Consider the following 14,259-nt stretch of genomic DNA (forward strand, 5'->3'; position numbering starts at 1 on the left):
TCTTTCATTCAATACAATACTGAACCAAGTGTGATGAAAATACATTGGAGAGATGAGAACATAGGTTTTGGAAAAACATGATAGAACAGTGTTTGTATTCAGAATGCCAAGGAAAACAAAGTACTTCACCTTCAGAGGCCTGCAGACACCTTCTGTGATATGCCCAACTACTTCTTGAATATTTTCTTCCACACCTACAGGTAATGCAAACACAAGCTAAGATTATAAAAATGTAATTCTCTTTTCTTCACACTATAAAACAAATAAACAACTGTAGGAGCTACTCCTCCATAAAAAGCATTATGAAGTGCATGTTCTTTTCTCCACAAGACTATTTTACACCTCCACTGAACATCCAATTTAGCCATTAAGAAACAGCTGCACAACAAAACAGAGTCCTGGCGAGTCATTACCTTGTGCTGTGCAACTGCTTCCCAGCGCAACATAGCGCCTGGGGATTTGGGGGAGAAGGAGCAAGGGGAAGAATAAATGATCTAGCAAGAAACTGTCACACTAAGGCTCAATATTAGCACTTTGTGAAACTAAACACCAAAAAAAAGCCCAGTGAGATGTTCAAGGAGCAACAGTACGTACCATTTCGAAAGGCCTGAACTGTAAATATGCGTGTCTGTCAGTGGTCGGCACTGATGTGCTCACAGCATTGTTACAAATTAAATCACATATGTACCTCCACACTGCTGTGTGCTGCAGCATTAGCAAACGCTTCCTCCCCAGCAGCAATTGAAACTCATCTTTCACAGAACTATATACAAAAGAGAATATTCCCCTATCTTATCATGGAACACAAATGAATTGTTGCATGGCAACCGGTACTGTCATGAATCAATCAAACTGAAAGCAACAGATCTTCAAACTCTCACTTCAGTAACAACTCAGAATAGATTTATGGAGACAGCAATACTTTAATTCTAATTTAAAACTTGTCAACAGGAGTTCATCTTCAGATGGGACCCATGCAATGAACAGTAAACAAACTGACTCTGACATGTGATAGAGAACAGGTGACCCAAAGCTATATTTTACAGATCTGATTTCAGACTAAAAGAGATTCCTCCAAGAGTCAAAATTACAAAAGATCAGAGATCTGTTCCAATGCCTCTTTACATCAAGATATTTGAAAAGCCACCTAAGCAGCAACAATGAAATTCAGTGTGGCAGCTGTAAGAATTTCAGCATGCTAAATTGGTAAGTAATACAAATACGTTTATATATTTGAGTATTGATATCAAGGAAGAAAGCAAGACTACAAACCACAAGATGTATGGTCTGTTATGTAACGGCTAGCTCCCAGATACACCCTAACAATTTACACATTTTTTTAGTAGGAACAGTCACGCTTTTACTGTTCATCAATATAACAAGCACCTAGCACATTTTCCATAGTATATGCAGACCAGATTGAGTTAACAACAAGTTCTTGGGTATGAAAGTTTTAGCTCCAAAAATATTCAGGTTCCAATAGCAAAGGACACGGACTCAAAATCTCAACATGCTGTTTGCTTGTGCCTTCGCATATATTTTCATGTCCAATTAGAATAATTTAGATTCAGCAAACAGTAAAAAGAAATCTCCCAGCACAATGGGTTATGCAACTGTTGCAAGGATTAGTACATCACACTGACATAAAAGAATAATGGAATAAACAATTCTTAGAGACTCAAAATCACTTTTAGGAAACAGTTCATTATTGAAGACACTCTTCTGGCTGCCTGCTACACCACATATCATGTTTCTCTGTGTATCCTTCTGTAAGAGAAAGATCTTTCTTGGACTTCATTTGGTTTCTGCGCTCCAGCTGGGTTCCTGTAACTTCATGAAGAATGGCTTTCTATTGCTTCTCTTAAAACAGAATGCCTGCAATTCTCTCTTCCTTTCAAGTGCAAGATGTCTGTAAGACTGGAAGGCTCCTGTTAGCAGAATATCTAAGCTCCAATGAAGAGAATCAGGTGGTTTATGCTTGGCCAGCACAAAGCAAAATAGCTAAACTTTTCTGAATGCATTTTTAGTGCTTAAAATTTCAATAGCATTTTTTGGTCACAAAAATTTTAAACAGTTAACATTTGCAAGCTTAAAATTTTATAACTTTTTAAAACTTATTCTTGAATACTTGATTATAGGCAACAGAGTCTGTTCTCTTCAAAGGCTTTTCTTCTTTTTTTTTTTTTCAGAAGAGAAGCAAAGTTTTTCTGTAGCTACAATTTACCACATTCTGCATAGTCTGGAAATTATAGAGAGCTTATAGGAGAATTTAAACAGAAATCTGAACTCAGAACAGACACCTGAATTAAAATAATACAAAAAATTCTACCTGCAAAAAGCTACTCAAGTTGAAATCAAAGTTAAAAAATTTGACTGACCTATTGTCCAGAAAGATCCATCTCAGCTAACTTGAGACCCCCAGTTAGGCGTCTTATCTAGCCTAGTTGCTTGGGCTCCCTCTATGGGGAGCAGGAAAAAAAAACACTAAACAGTTGTGAATAAAGTCTCCAAAAATGCCTACATTAGATCTAACTTTTGCTGGGAAGATTTGCTCTTTGCAGATGCAGATTTTGATTGTTATCTATAACTGGAAATAATCAAGATGTCTGCTTTTTAAATGGCTCAGTGAAAGTCAGTCAATCTCTGCTGTAGTCTGTGCAACGAGACACCTGAAGACTGTACAACACTATAGGGAATTCAACTTGAACCTCTCAGTACCACAGACACTGTACTCACCGATTAGCTGCTACCACCTCAGGCCTTGCATTTATATAAAGCATATTGTCTCAAGCTACTTCATAAAGCTGCACTTCCCATAAATGGTACTTGTTAAACCTAAGTGGTATCCCAATAAGTACTGTTTTGTCTTACAGATCGCGTTGCATTAACCATCCTTGTCATCAAAAAAACTTGCCAAAGATGCAGAGGAATAGTTAATGGACAGCCTTGTGCAGGCTTGTTGCTCCTCCTTTACATGTCTTGAAAACTGCAGAAACATGATGGCAAACCTATTCCTGGAGAGATTAGGAAAACATATTTTTGCTTCACACAGAAATATTGAATTCCTTGTTTATACTAGTCCCTTGGGAAAAATATTTTGGCCTGGTGATTTTTTTGGAATTTTTTTCCTCAAACCATTTACATTCTCTGTAGTCTCAAACAGTTTCAACTATGGCTGAAATGCTCTAAATATATTTAATTATGCAGTCATAGCATCTCAGTCTGATGTCCTGCCAGAAGGCCAAGGGATCTAACAGTTAAATAAAGCATCTCACGAAGAGGTGGGAGAATTTCAGACCAGAATGCAGGCCTGGGCAGCAGCAGCACAATCAATGGCAGAACCAAAAGCAGTAACATCCTCCATGTGGCCAGCTTTTCCTGAAGGATGCTCCAATTACAGCTGAAGCATCAGTCATCTTCAGAGAACTGCCATGTCTTTTTCTCTACCACACAAGCTTCATGAGTCCTGCTTTCCTGTTGCCCTGAGATACTGTCAGTAAATAATACTAAATTCGCTTCTATAGTATACTGCGGCTGTACTTAAATCAAACTGAAAGAATGTTGTTCTTTTACAAAAGCTCCTAAACAGCCTTCTTTCTCATATACCATTAATTAGGAAACCAAGCTAATACTTCCAACAGTAAGGAAAATAATGTATATTACCTTTAAATCCCACAGCAGAACTCAGTTAAGATGTACAGCCTGAAGAGCTCACCAGATACAGATCAAATGTCAGTTCTTATACCAAGTTTGTTACAACGGAGTACACATGCTTATTTATTAAAGAAGTATTTGGCTGAAGCTATGGAGGCAAATTACACTTCAGCTTCCACAGGACAAAGGTCTTGCAAGTGTAGGTCCAATGTACTTAAAAGAGAGCAAAGCGGCTAAAGAATTAGCATGACAATTTGCAGTTCTGTTAATGAAGGAAAGCTTTGGTATTAAAAAGCTTCATGTGCCTATAAGCACTGTGCCTATAAGAACATAAACCTCCATAAACCTATAATGATACAACATGACAGAAAAAAATTCCATCTTACTTCTAGCATAGAAGGAAGAGAATTATAGGAAGAGTGAATTATATTTTTTAAAGTTTACGAAACAAATGAATAAGCATAACAGGAATCCCCAACACATCAATAAGCAACTTTATGACAATGTTTTCAGACAAGTATGTATTCATATACATTAGAAACAATTTTTGAACTCTCAATTGCAGTCTAAAATGTTCCTTTGTAAATTTAGTGTGAATCTACTATAAGCACAGTAAAATGAACAGAGTGGATTTTGAAATACTCTCCTTCATTACGGGCTTTCTTCTGGCAAAGTGCAACCACCAGCTATTCTGAAGCTCTTTCCAGACAAATCTATGCTCAGACTCTCAAAACTGAAGCCCAGCCTAAGAAATTAATCATGCTTTCTGGTTTATCACAGACTTACTTTCTATGACTTCTCAATTTATGTTTTAAAATCTAATACTACCTTGAATAGTTACAAGCTTTAACATGGCTTCTAGGTGTTCTTTTTCAGAAGCTGTAGCTTGATGCAGCCAGGCCAGCATGTCTCCTACGTACCTAAATAAAGACAGAAAATTCTGTGTAAATCAGCAGTTTATGGTGTCAGGCATTCAAAGTGCCAACAGGCAAAAGAAGGATTATTTCATACACATTCTTGCTAGTACTGTACCTCAGAGGATCGTGGGAGTGCATTTCGATAGGGCGGGGGGTACCTCCCAGACCTCCTCTGGTTAGAGCATCTATAAAGCCTCGGACTACAGCACTCCTCCTAGCTGTTCCAAACTCATCCAAAGTGTACCTGTTATAGAAACAGGAAAATAGGTAAAACAAAACGGTTTGCCTCATCACAATTTATTACTTCACATTTACAGCTAATACGAGTAACCAATTTTTATAGTCCTATAAATCTTTCATCAGTTCTTTTACTACGAGGCATTCAAAACCTTCTGATTTTCTCAGCTCCTCTACACAGATACTAAAGGTAACTTTTCCTTGTCCCTCCCATTCTCTCACCCAAAAAAGAGAGAGAGAGAGAGAGAAAGAGACAGAGGGAAGGGAGGAAAATCAGTTTTTTCATTTTTGTACATCTAAGCGTGTATTGACAGGTCTAGGGCTCCTGTTCACATGTGGTCCGGTTGACTGCCAGAAGCAGCCCAGGGCACATCATTTCACAGGGCTTGGTGGCAGCAGAGGAGGTACCAAGAACATAAACATCTGTGTGGCAGGCCACCCTCCCGGTCGGGCTCACACACGACAGCAAGGGACGAATGGGAAAGGAACACTGCTAACACTCCTCTTACATCTCCTCGGAAACAGGATTTCTGCAAGCCACAGAACACATCTGTTTTATTGAAACACTGGTTTTAAGCTTTTTAAAGAAAACATAAACTACAAAGGAGAAAGAAAACAAAACAAAGAACGACATTTATTTTTCCAATATAATTGAAATGCCAAACAGTAAGCACAGTGTCACGGTGTCACTTACTGGTGACACCCAACAGCTGAACAGATATAAAAATAATAATAATAAAAAGCATGTTACTCACTGACTGAAGTTAAATGAGTACTGCACTCACAATTAAAATACATGTGGAGAACAAAATACAAAAGAGAATAATATACTGTTTCAAATATATTCCAAGTTGAGTTCAATTGTATTTCTACTATGCTACAAAAAATTCAGGGGATCCTTCTGGTTTGCTCTTTTCTATCTACATTACTATTTGAGAGAGGAGGAAGAAAGCACACTGAAGAATCCTAACATTTCTGTTTCAATCTTTTTCTTTATACACAGTACTTGTTAACTCAGAGATTATATATCTGCAACTAAAATAAAGACTAATGAAAAAACTCTTTAATAAATTACTATTCACAAAAATTATGCATTTAAAAGTTGGAGAAATCTGGGACCTGCTGACCACCTACAGTCCAGCAGAGCAGCATTGCACTGAAAAATCTCAAGAGTTTGTAGAAATCAGCCAAGATTCCCCCCCCCCCATACTAAACAGCTATAGAATGGATCATTAAAAACATAGCAGCAAACAGATCTTGTGATCTTGTTATTAGTTTAGAAAACAGAATTTAATAATGATAATTTTGTTTTAAAAAGAAAACTACTAGTTTTCCTTTTGCTCTCAGTAAAATAGGGTATAACTACGGCAAAATCCTGCATCTTTACAGTGCAGTAATAACTATTATTTATACTAAAAACACACTATTTACTAGTATGTTATTACATGTACTCACATTAGGGGAAGAAAATAGCATTTGGATTCTTTTCAACCCAGCTTCAATTTTTAAAAACCCAGTAAAGATCACTGGGGTGAAAGGGAAGAGGTAGAGAAAAAGCTTTGAAAATCCGAGTGGAGGATGGAAGAGGAGCACTACTTTGAGCTATGCGCTCCTTGTACTTTCTACAAAACAGTTTTCACTTTTTCTGTTAGAACCAGGCAGTGAAAACCAAACTGAAATGTTTATTTCTGATCCCTATTGACTGCAGTTCCCAAAAGTCCACCCATGGTACAGTCTTTCTGCCACCTCAAGTTAACAAGACATAAGTCAATATAAGAAAACGAAGATGTGTAGGTTTTTTCCTAAACTCCCGCCCTCCTCCATCTTACTCACTTTCAGCTGATCACAATCTTTATCAGATGCAACGGCACTGATTTGGAGGAAAAGTGTTTAGTTCACATGGTAGTGCTTATATGCATAAACCCAACAAGAATTTAAAATTACTTTCTCCTATGATGTACTTTTTACATTTTGAACTCAGCAGTTTGTTATGTACTAAAGGTCTACCAAAATTTTTGGAAGGGAATAAACTAATTCTTAAGGTTTAAAAAGTAAAGCATCAGTACTGTAATTTTATCAATGCTGCTGTAGCAAGCATGATAATCTACGATCAGAGACACATGGCTGCATCTTCTACAGTAAAGTTTACTTTTGTCTTTTTGGCAGAAGAAAAGTCCTACCTATCAAGCTCTGCCTTTGGTAATACTAGTACTGCTGTTTGCGAGAGAGACGTCAGAAGAAAATTAAAGTCTCTTGCAGATTAATTTTAAACTGATCAGCTGTGGGCTTATACAGAAGATGGATGTTTTTTCTACAAATGTTAATGAAGTAATACAACGGTTTCATGACATTAGAAAGTAACATAATTTAACTAAATATCTATTGCAGAAAATATACTGTATCTATAAAGAATGCTACAAAATGCTGTGAACACAGTTGTGGCTGATCCTCCGCTGCTGTAAAAGAGAGCCTGGAGAAGAGAGTGAGAGCACGGACTGCAGCCCTCAGCTGTGGCCCCAGGTCTTGCAGGGCACGACATGCAATGGCTGGGGGGCGTGAGTGACACCATCTCTCCCTCAAATTAACCACCAGAACTGACTGAGCATGTTGATGTGCGTGCTTTCCCTCAAACTGACAGGGTTTTTAAGGTCCACTTGCAGTATGCATCTTCCCTATGAACTGCTCCACGGAGACTGACAATGTCACAGACCCCAAGCTTTGCATATTTGATGCTCTGAAAGACAAGGCTGGCCTCTGGAAGGCTGCTTAGTACTCTGCTGTCCTAGATGCCTGTGGCTAAAAGTAATTTGCCATAGTTGCAAAATGTAATGAATGCATATTTCAATAAAGCCTAAAAAGCAAAGAAGTAGAAATACAACTTCTTCAGGTACGGCCACCCCAATAAAACCAGTTCTTTCAGTGCCACCTCGTGGTCAAGTTGTCTTTACCTTTTCATTTACATTAAGCAGTCCCTTCGACAAATTCTGAACAAGAACGAAACAGTAGTATATTTTATGTAAGTACCTCTACACTTTAGATTTGTAGCACAAAGCCCCAGCAAGTACACCACATTTCATGGGGTGCAATTTGGTAAGGTGTTATATGACAAAATGTATTAAAATGTCTCATTTAAATTCTCAAAGTAAAAAACTAATAAAGGCTAATTAGCTTTTACTAAGTGCTCCTGAGAGTAACAATGTCTTTCATTATGAGTTGTACAATAATCTATTAAAAACAATTGCATGCTTTGGACAGCATTTTTTTGTTCAGAAAAAACATCCAAGAGCAGCAGAAATCCACGAATCATTTATATTAAAATAAAAACAGCCTGACATTTTACTTAAATTACAAATCAGTAAGTTGGAAAAAGTCCAGTTACATTTACTGTACCACAATTCTGTCAAAAATACTTCTGAAAATTAAAGAAATTGAAATATGTTTGGGTTGCTGTTTTAGTTTGTTTGTGTTTTTTTGTTTGTATTTGTTGTTGGTTTTTTTGGGGTTTTTAAATCTGATGCAAGACTAAATTGCCACCATCATTGGCACTGCAATTCATGCCCATCTTTTCATCTTGTGGGCTGGAAATACTCATTTCTGTTCAAGATAATCACGAATATGCACTTACTTATACAGGACAGGTCTATCTTGTAATGCTTCCATAGCTTGAGCAAGAACTGGAGAAATGTCACATGATTCTTGCGTCAAAGTCCTGCATTCATCTATAAAATATCAACACAGATAAAAGTGCATTGTTTACACTCTAATGCCTTTCGTAACAACCTGTCAAACAAGAAAATCAGTCAAAAACTCAAATGTATTTGATTTTGAATTGCAGCCTTCAGAATATGCTACCTGACCTAGCTCATGTTACTGTAATTAACTTCCCCCATGAGCACTAATTTGCTGTAAAATGGGTGCCCATCACAAATCTCAACAACCAAAAAAAGGAAAGGAAGCTTAGTATCCGGTTGCGCCCACATACAAATGTTAAATCATTCAAATCAGAATACTGTCAGGCTACTTTATAACCATTTATCACATTTCAGGTAAACCACTAAGAAAAAAGTGGGCAAGCATTTAAGCAAGCTGAGGGTTTGTTCTAGGTGGGGTTTTATTTGGTTGTTTTGTTTTGTAACTTTAATCGAGTTAACTATATAATCTTGTATATTCCATGCAAGGACGTGGAAATCATATAAACTAAATCAAATAGTAGCATAAAAATGGTGACTTTTCACTAGGGTGAAACCGCAACCACTATCTGAAGCTTCTACATCCACTGAAGAACAGGTAATGAATATAAAATCACATTGCAGCAGCATTTTTTCCACAGATCTTCCTGTCAATGTCTTAGGAGAAGAGAGAAGGAATACAAAAGCATCTACATTTTACACTATCAAGATGTTACACAGAACACTGACACTTGGATCCAGAGTACATATGTGAAAAAATAATCACCTGCTATCATTCAAAAGAGCACTACAACAAAATAAGGTGCTTTTTTTTTTCTTTTTAAAGGTACTAAGCCACTCTTCAAAAAAAAACCCAACAGATCTCAATACCAAATTGTCAAATCCAAGAACCCTGTGACCTGAAAGAAAATGAAATGCAATACACTTAATTTGTTTAGACTATCAAACTGCACTTCTTCTCTGTGAAAAAACATCTGAAAATACAAATAAATAATAGTCTTAAAAACAGAGATAAAATAGGCGCAAAAAAGGAGAGAATCTCCACTTAACTATTTGGTTCACAAAAGCTGAGCTTTTAGATAAACCTTTAACAAAGAAGGAAAGCCAAAGCCTTGATAATGAATCTTAGAAAGGGTTTTTTGCTGAGTTTAATTCACACTAAGGAATTAAAGGAATCATCATCATAATATTCATAAACATAAAAACATTCTTAGTCCTACTTTGAGTCCATCTGTAAAGTCGTTCGTAAGATGTCTCCTGCAGTAAAGCCATCTGTTCCATAATTTCCAAGCTGCAAGAGAAAAAGATTTTATTTGCAGCTATTTTAGGTAGTACTAGCAAAGCCACGTACAAATTCAATAGATCATACCATTACTAAAATTATGAAAATGTAGAAATACGTTCCTCTTCTTTGTTTTTATGTGAAATACTCTGTATAGTCACATGAAGTAAAGAATAAGACTTTGCTGTAACTTCTGCTTTTAACAAGTAAATGGTTATATTGCACTCATTTACATAGCACTCACCCTGCCCTTTGCTGATTTGTCCGGAGGAGGATCTTGACATCATCATGAATTTGCTTTACTCTTCCCAAAGCCTTGAAAAAGTCCTAAACCAATTAAAAATCAATAAATAAAAAAATCAAAGCAGAGTTTAAAAGCAGTAACTTCTCATTCACATCTCTAGCACTCTATACTCCCCATTTCAATTCCGTATTTATGTTCCTTGAAGGTCTGTGTTCCAAGGACTGCTTTTAAAATACAACATCTCCTCCACCATCACTCACATTTTGTCACATCTTAAGGGCCTTAAGATTTTTTTCCTTATTGCATCATGCCCTTCTTCCACAAAAAATAATTAATAGCAGCAAAGATGTGGTTTTAACCTGTCTTTTACATAGCATGTGTGTGCTTTACATTAATCAGTTAACACTTCGGGGAAATTCTGAGGACATTACTATGCATTGCATCATCTCCCTATTAACATCAGCAACTAAAGAGCAAAATGAAACATTAAGAAGTACAATGATTACGGGTTGATATATTTTGTTTTCATATAATGGGGCAACAATTTCTAAGAAAAATTGAACATTTGCAATAGACTATTCCAGGGTTTTCCAGACAACCCTTCCCCGCTGAGAAACTCCAGGGCAGCAGTGAAGGAATTAAAAACAAAAAAAAGAAAGATGTGGACATACGGCCAAACAGTTTATTCTGATACTGTTTTGAACAGCAAAGGGAAATCCACAAACATTTTCAGATACCTGCCTTATTAAGAAGTCATCTTTCAAACATCACGGAGGAGACTAGCAAATTCAGATTTAACTGTCTGTGACTTGAACAGTTTGCATCAGGAAAGAAGTTTCATTCTGGCTCTAATCACATAAAAATATGCATATTCTAAGTGAAGTAGGACACACTGATTTAACCTACTGCCTTGCATGGACTGTGTTGAAGATCCTGCTTATACAAACCCAAATCACTCTTCCTTCAGGAAAAAGCAGCATTTAAAAATTGTCAAAACAGAAGCCTGACTAAAAAATGTTTTCAGCACTTTGGTTGATTCTGTCATAGGGGACAAGCACACACATGGTTTTACTGAAGTCTGTCATCTCAGTAGCACAACTATGATTATATCTCAGTTACTTTTGTGCTTTCTTTACACAGATCAAAGTATCAAAAGGACTAATCCTTGTTCTGCCATGAACCAAGCGCTGAATAAATGGCACAGTATTGCTGTCATTGTTTCCTGCAACATGTGCTTTTTAGAAACCTGAATGTTCTTTCGCAGTAAGAGTTGGTACAAAAGCAAACAGCAATTACTCAAGTGCACAATCATTTAACACATTCCATTTATGCCTTCATTAGCACTATTTATGGTTATCTGTTCCATGTCTTTAATAAAGGTTTCACTGCAAACAGGATGCCTGTGGAAATGAGATAGTATGTCTCAGCAGGTAGTCCATATTTAATTGAAGGTTTCCATGCAACTACAACAATAAAAATCTATGAAGTGTACTCAATTCTCTCATTATTCAGTTTGCTTTTACTGCAGAACAATGTGCTGTCTTAGTCAAACCATAAACATATTCAAAAACTTGTTTTGGAAGGTGGCTAGAAGTGAATAAGTACCTAATATCTTCATCAATCAAATAATAATCAGGGAAAGTCTCACATTGTTTCAAGTTACTGAATATTGATATACAGGTATTTGCAAAATGCACACACACATACGCAAGGGTAATATTATATATTATTGAAGTGCTGCAAATTTCTCATTTGCTTTATTTGACTGTAATGAAGCTTTAAAACATCTTAACTGAAAATTCAGGCTTCGTGAAGGTCTTTTTGAAGGGTAGAACCATATGAGAGCTCATTTGCTCCTTAAACTCATTACACAAGGTAGAATTTAATGTTGATTTTCTTTCTTGTTACTTGAATCTTTCATCACACATTTCAAACTCATCAGAAATTCACAGAAATTCATTCTGTTAAATGGTACCTTCCTCCATAAAAAATTAAACTACAAACTGATAATAAGGTCTCATGGATATAATACAATTCAGTTAGGATGCTTGTAAATTTTAGTTCAGGGCAAAGCTTTTAATGTTCATTGCGCTACCTCGGTAATTGGCTCATCTTTCGTGCCTCGAAGGAGGTTCATTTCATCCGGTGTCAGCTGGAATTTTGCTATGAATGCGTCTGCAACTTGTGCTTTCATTTCTAGTCTCTGACTGTAATAAAACAAAGTGAAGAGGACATTACCATTTTATGCATTATTTTGCATATTCATACTTCGGGAAATACAATTACCATTAGAAATCAGTGTTATTAAATTCTAGTATTACATTCTTGACATCAAACACTTAAGTTGTATCTTCACATACAATTTTCTATTAAGCTTACATAGATTACTGAGTGAAAGCAACACAAAAGTTAGCATATTTGAAAACTAGTAAACTATTTTTAAAAACAGTCCTTTAGCATTTGTATCACAAGTTATCTAATCCAGATACTTTGTGCTTGTACAGTTGCAATGCAGTTAGTTCCTTTCAAATTCATCAAGGAAAGAACGGGGTTTCAGCTCACGTTTTCAGAGACACAAAAAGCTGTAGCACCCAAAATGAGAAAATCATCATCAGATTAATTCACTTTTCTGTAGAACAGATCAATTTCTTCTTAACAACATACAGTAGGGATACAAATTCACTAATCTCACCAGCAATCAAAATGTAATGGCTAGTTCTATTATCTTGTTGATTATAATTCCAGAAATAAGCACAGTAGGGTATAATACACAAACGCCACCTCCTGGGCAGCATCTTTTTTTGCACACGATTTTTCACACATAATGACAGAGTGACTCGAATACAGGAAGGGACTGCAATTCCTGCAGCAACAGAAAAATTGTCCAAACTGTGGTTTGAGCACACAGCATTCTAGGAATTAAAAACTACTTTTTCCAGACAGAGAAGACACTAATGAGTTATTTGTAGAAGAACAACGTTCAATTGCTTTAAGACCATTTCAGCTTCCAATGTAATTACTGCAAGATAAATACACTGTTATTATAGGGTGCTAAGACAGGCAAGTATACTTATAATATTGAGTGCAATAATTAAATTTCTTTGCAAGATCAAAGCTTGAAAACTAAGCTTTTACTTGTTTACCACTTGTCTACTATCCAAGTACAGTCTGGACTGCATTCAGCTGAAGAAGCACAGAAAACTGGCTTCCCTTCTGTAGACATGGATGGCCTCCCCACCCTGCAGTTCCACAAACTGAGAGAGATCTGAAGATTGGATGAAATGTTTCACAATTGTCAGTGCTCTAGCATAATGAACAGTGAGAACTGAAGGGAATATAAAATCCAACAGTGTTTTAACAATAAAATTTATGAAAAATCAAAGGGTAAAGCAAGCCAGTATTTGTAAGTTATACAGAAGACACCTAAGGAAAAAGGAAAACCAAAATCTCATATGCTTTAATACCACATCTTTAACTGATATGTTAGGTTTCCCTGGGGTCTACGCAGATGTGGCTGGTTTGCCTTTATATTGACAGCTCCGCAATGCTTAAAATCCATGTGTTTGTCCAATTAAGCTTTTCTATGTAAACTCTACAACTGCTAATTCAGGGTCTACATGAAGCTGAATCTTCCTCAGGGAAGGAACAAGAGTGATGAAGGACAATTCTGCCCAACTAAACAGGCAATGACAGCAGATGCATCCCTGAAAAATTATAGCACCTTGCAAGCAACCTGGTGGGAGCTTACCGCAAGTAAAGAAGAACAGAGAAGTCTAAAAAGGGAGGGCTCAAGAGTGCACAGGCACCTTGGAAATGAGAAAATGCAGGTACAGGAAGAAAAGGTGAGAAAGGTATTTGGAACAGGAGAAAGAGATTGAGAAGCATCATGATGGTTTGGCCAGGAGGTAGGTGGACTCAGGTTTTCTAGCACGAGGAATGGGACACAGGGAGGAAGAGGTTTAGGAGAAGATGGAAAGTACCAAAAGACTCAGACACAGAGAGGGGAGACATGAGGTGATGGGTCTGAAGGACTGGAGTTGTTTCTGTTCCATCTTATCTTTGAACAATTTTATCTAAATCTCGTGTATCGGGGTGAGGACAGACAAGAGTATTTTCAAACCTAAATAGAGCTGACACTGTTTTCCAACACCACTGGTATGTTTTTCTGACACAGAATGCAGGTCAGACCTCAAACAGTCAAAGGAGAATGCAAGAATACAATTTCGAACACATTCA

The 14,259-nt window shown here is 36.7% G+C and overlaps 1 protein-coding gene across 2 annotated transcripts in view; it reads right to left on the bottom strand.

Annotated features, from left to right (window-relative positions):
- COG6 (component of oligomeric golgi complex 6) overlaps window positions 1-14,259 on the bottom strand; it is a 53,923-nt gene that overhangs the window by 24,588 nt on the left and 15,076 nt on the right. For both annotated transcript variants that reach the window (XM_080351125.1, XM_080351124.1), the window contains exons 5-11: window positions 12,119-12,230; window positions 10,024-10,106; window positions 9,718-9,788; window positions 8,434-8,527; window positions 4,687-4,815; window positions 4,483-4,574; window positions 130-194 (exon numbers count right to left, since the gene is read on the bottom strand). In XM_080351125.1, coding sequence (XP_080207251.1) covers window positions 130-194; window positions 4,483-4,574; window positions 4,687-4,815; window positions 8,434-8,527; window positions 9,718-9,788; window positions 10,024-10,106; window positions 12,119-12,230 — 646 coding nt within the window. The remainder of the gene's footprint in view (window positions 1-129; window positions 195-4,482; window positions 4,575-4,686; window positions 4,816-8,433; window positions 8,528-9,717; window positions 9,789-10,023; window positions 10,107-12,118; window positions 12,231-14,259) is intronic.

The sequence above is a fragment of the Nesoenas mayeri genome, assembly GCF_963082525.1.
Source record: "Nesoenas mayeri genome assembly, chromosome: 1".
Classification (NCBI taxonomy): domain Eukaryota; kingdom Metazoa; phylum Chordata; class Aves; order Columbiformes; family Columbidae; genus Nesoenas; species Nesoenas mayeri.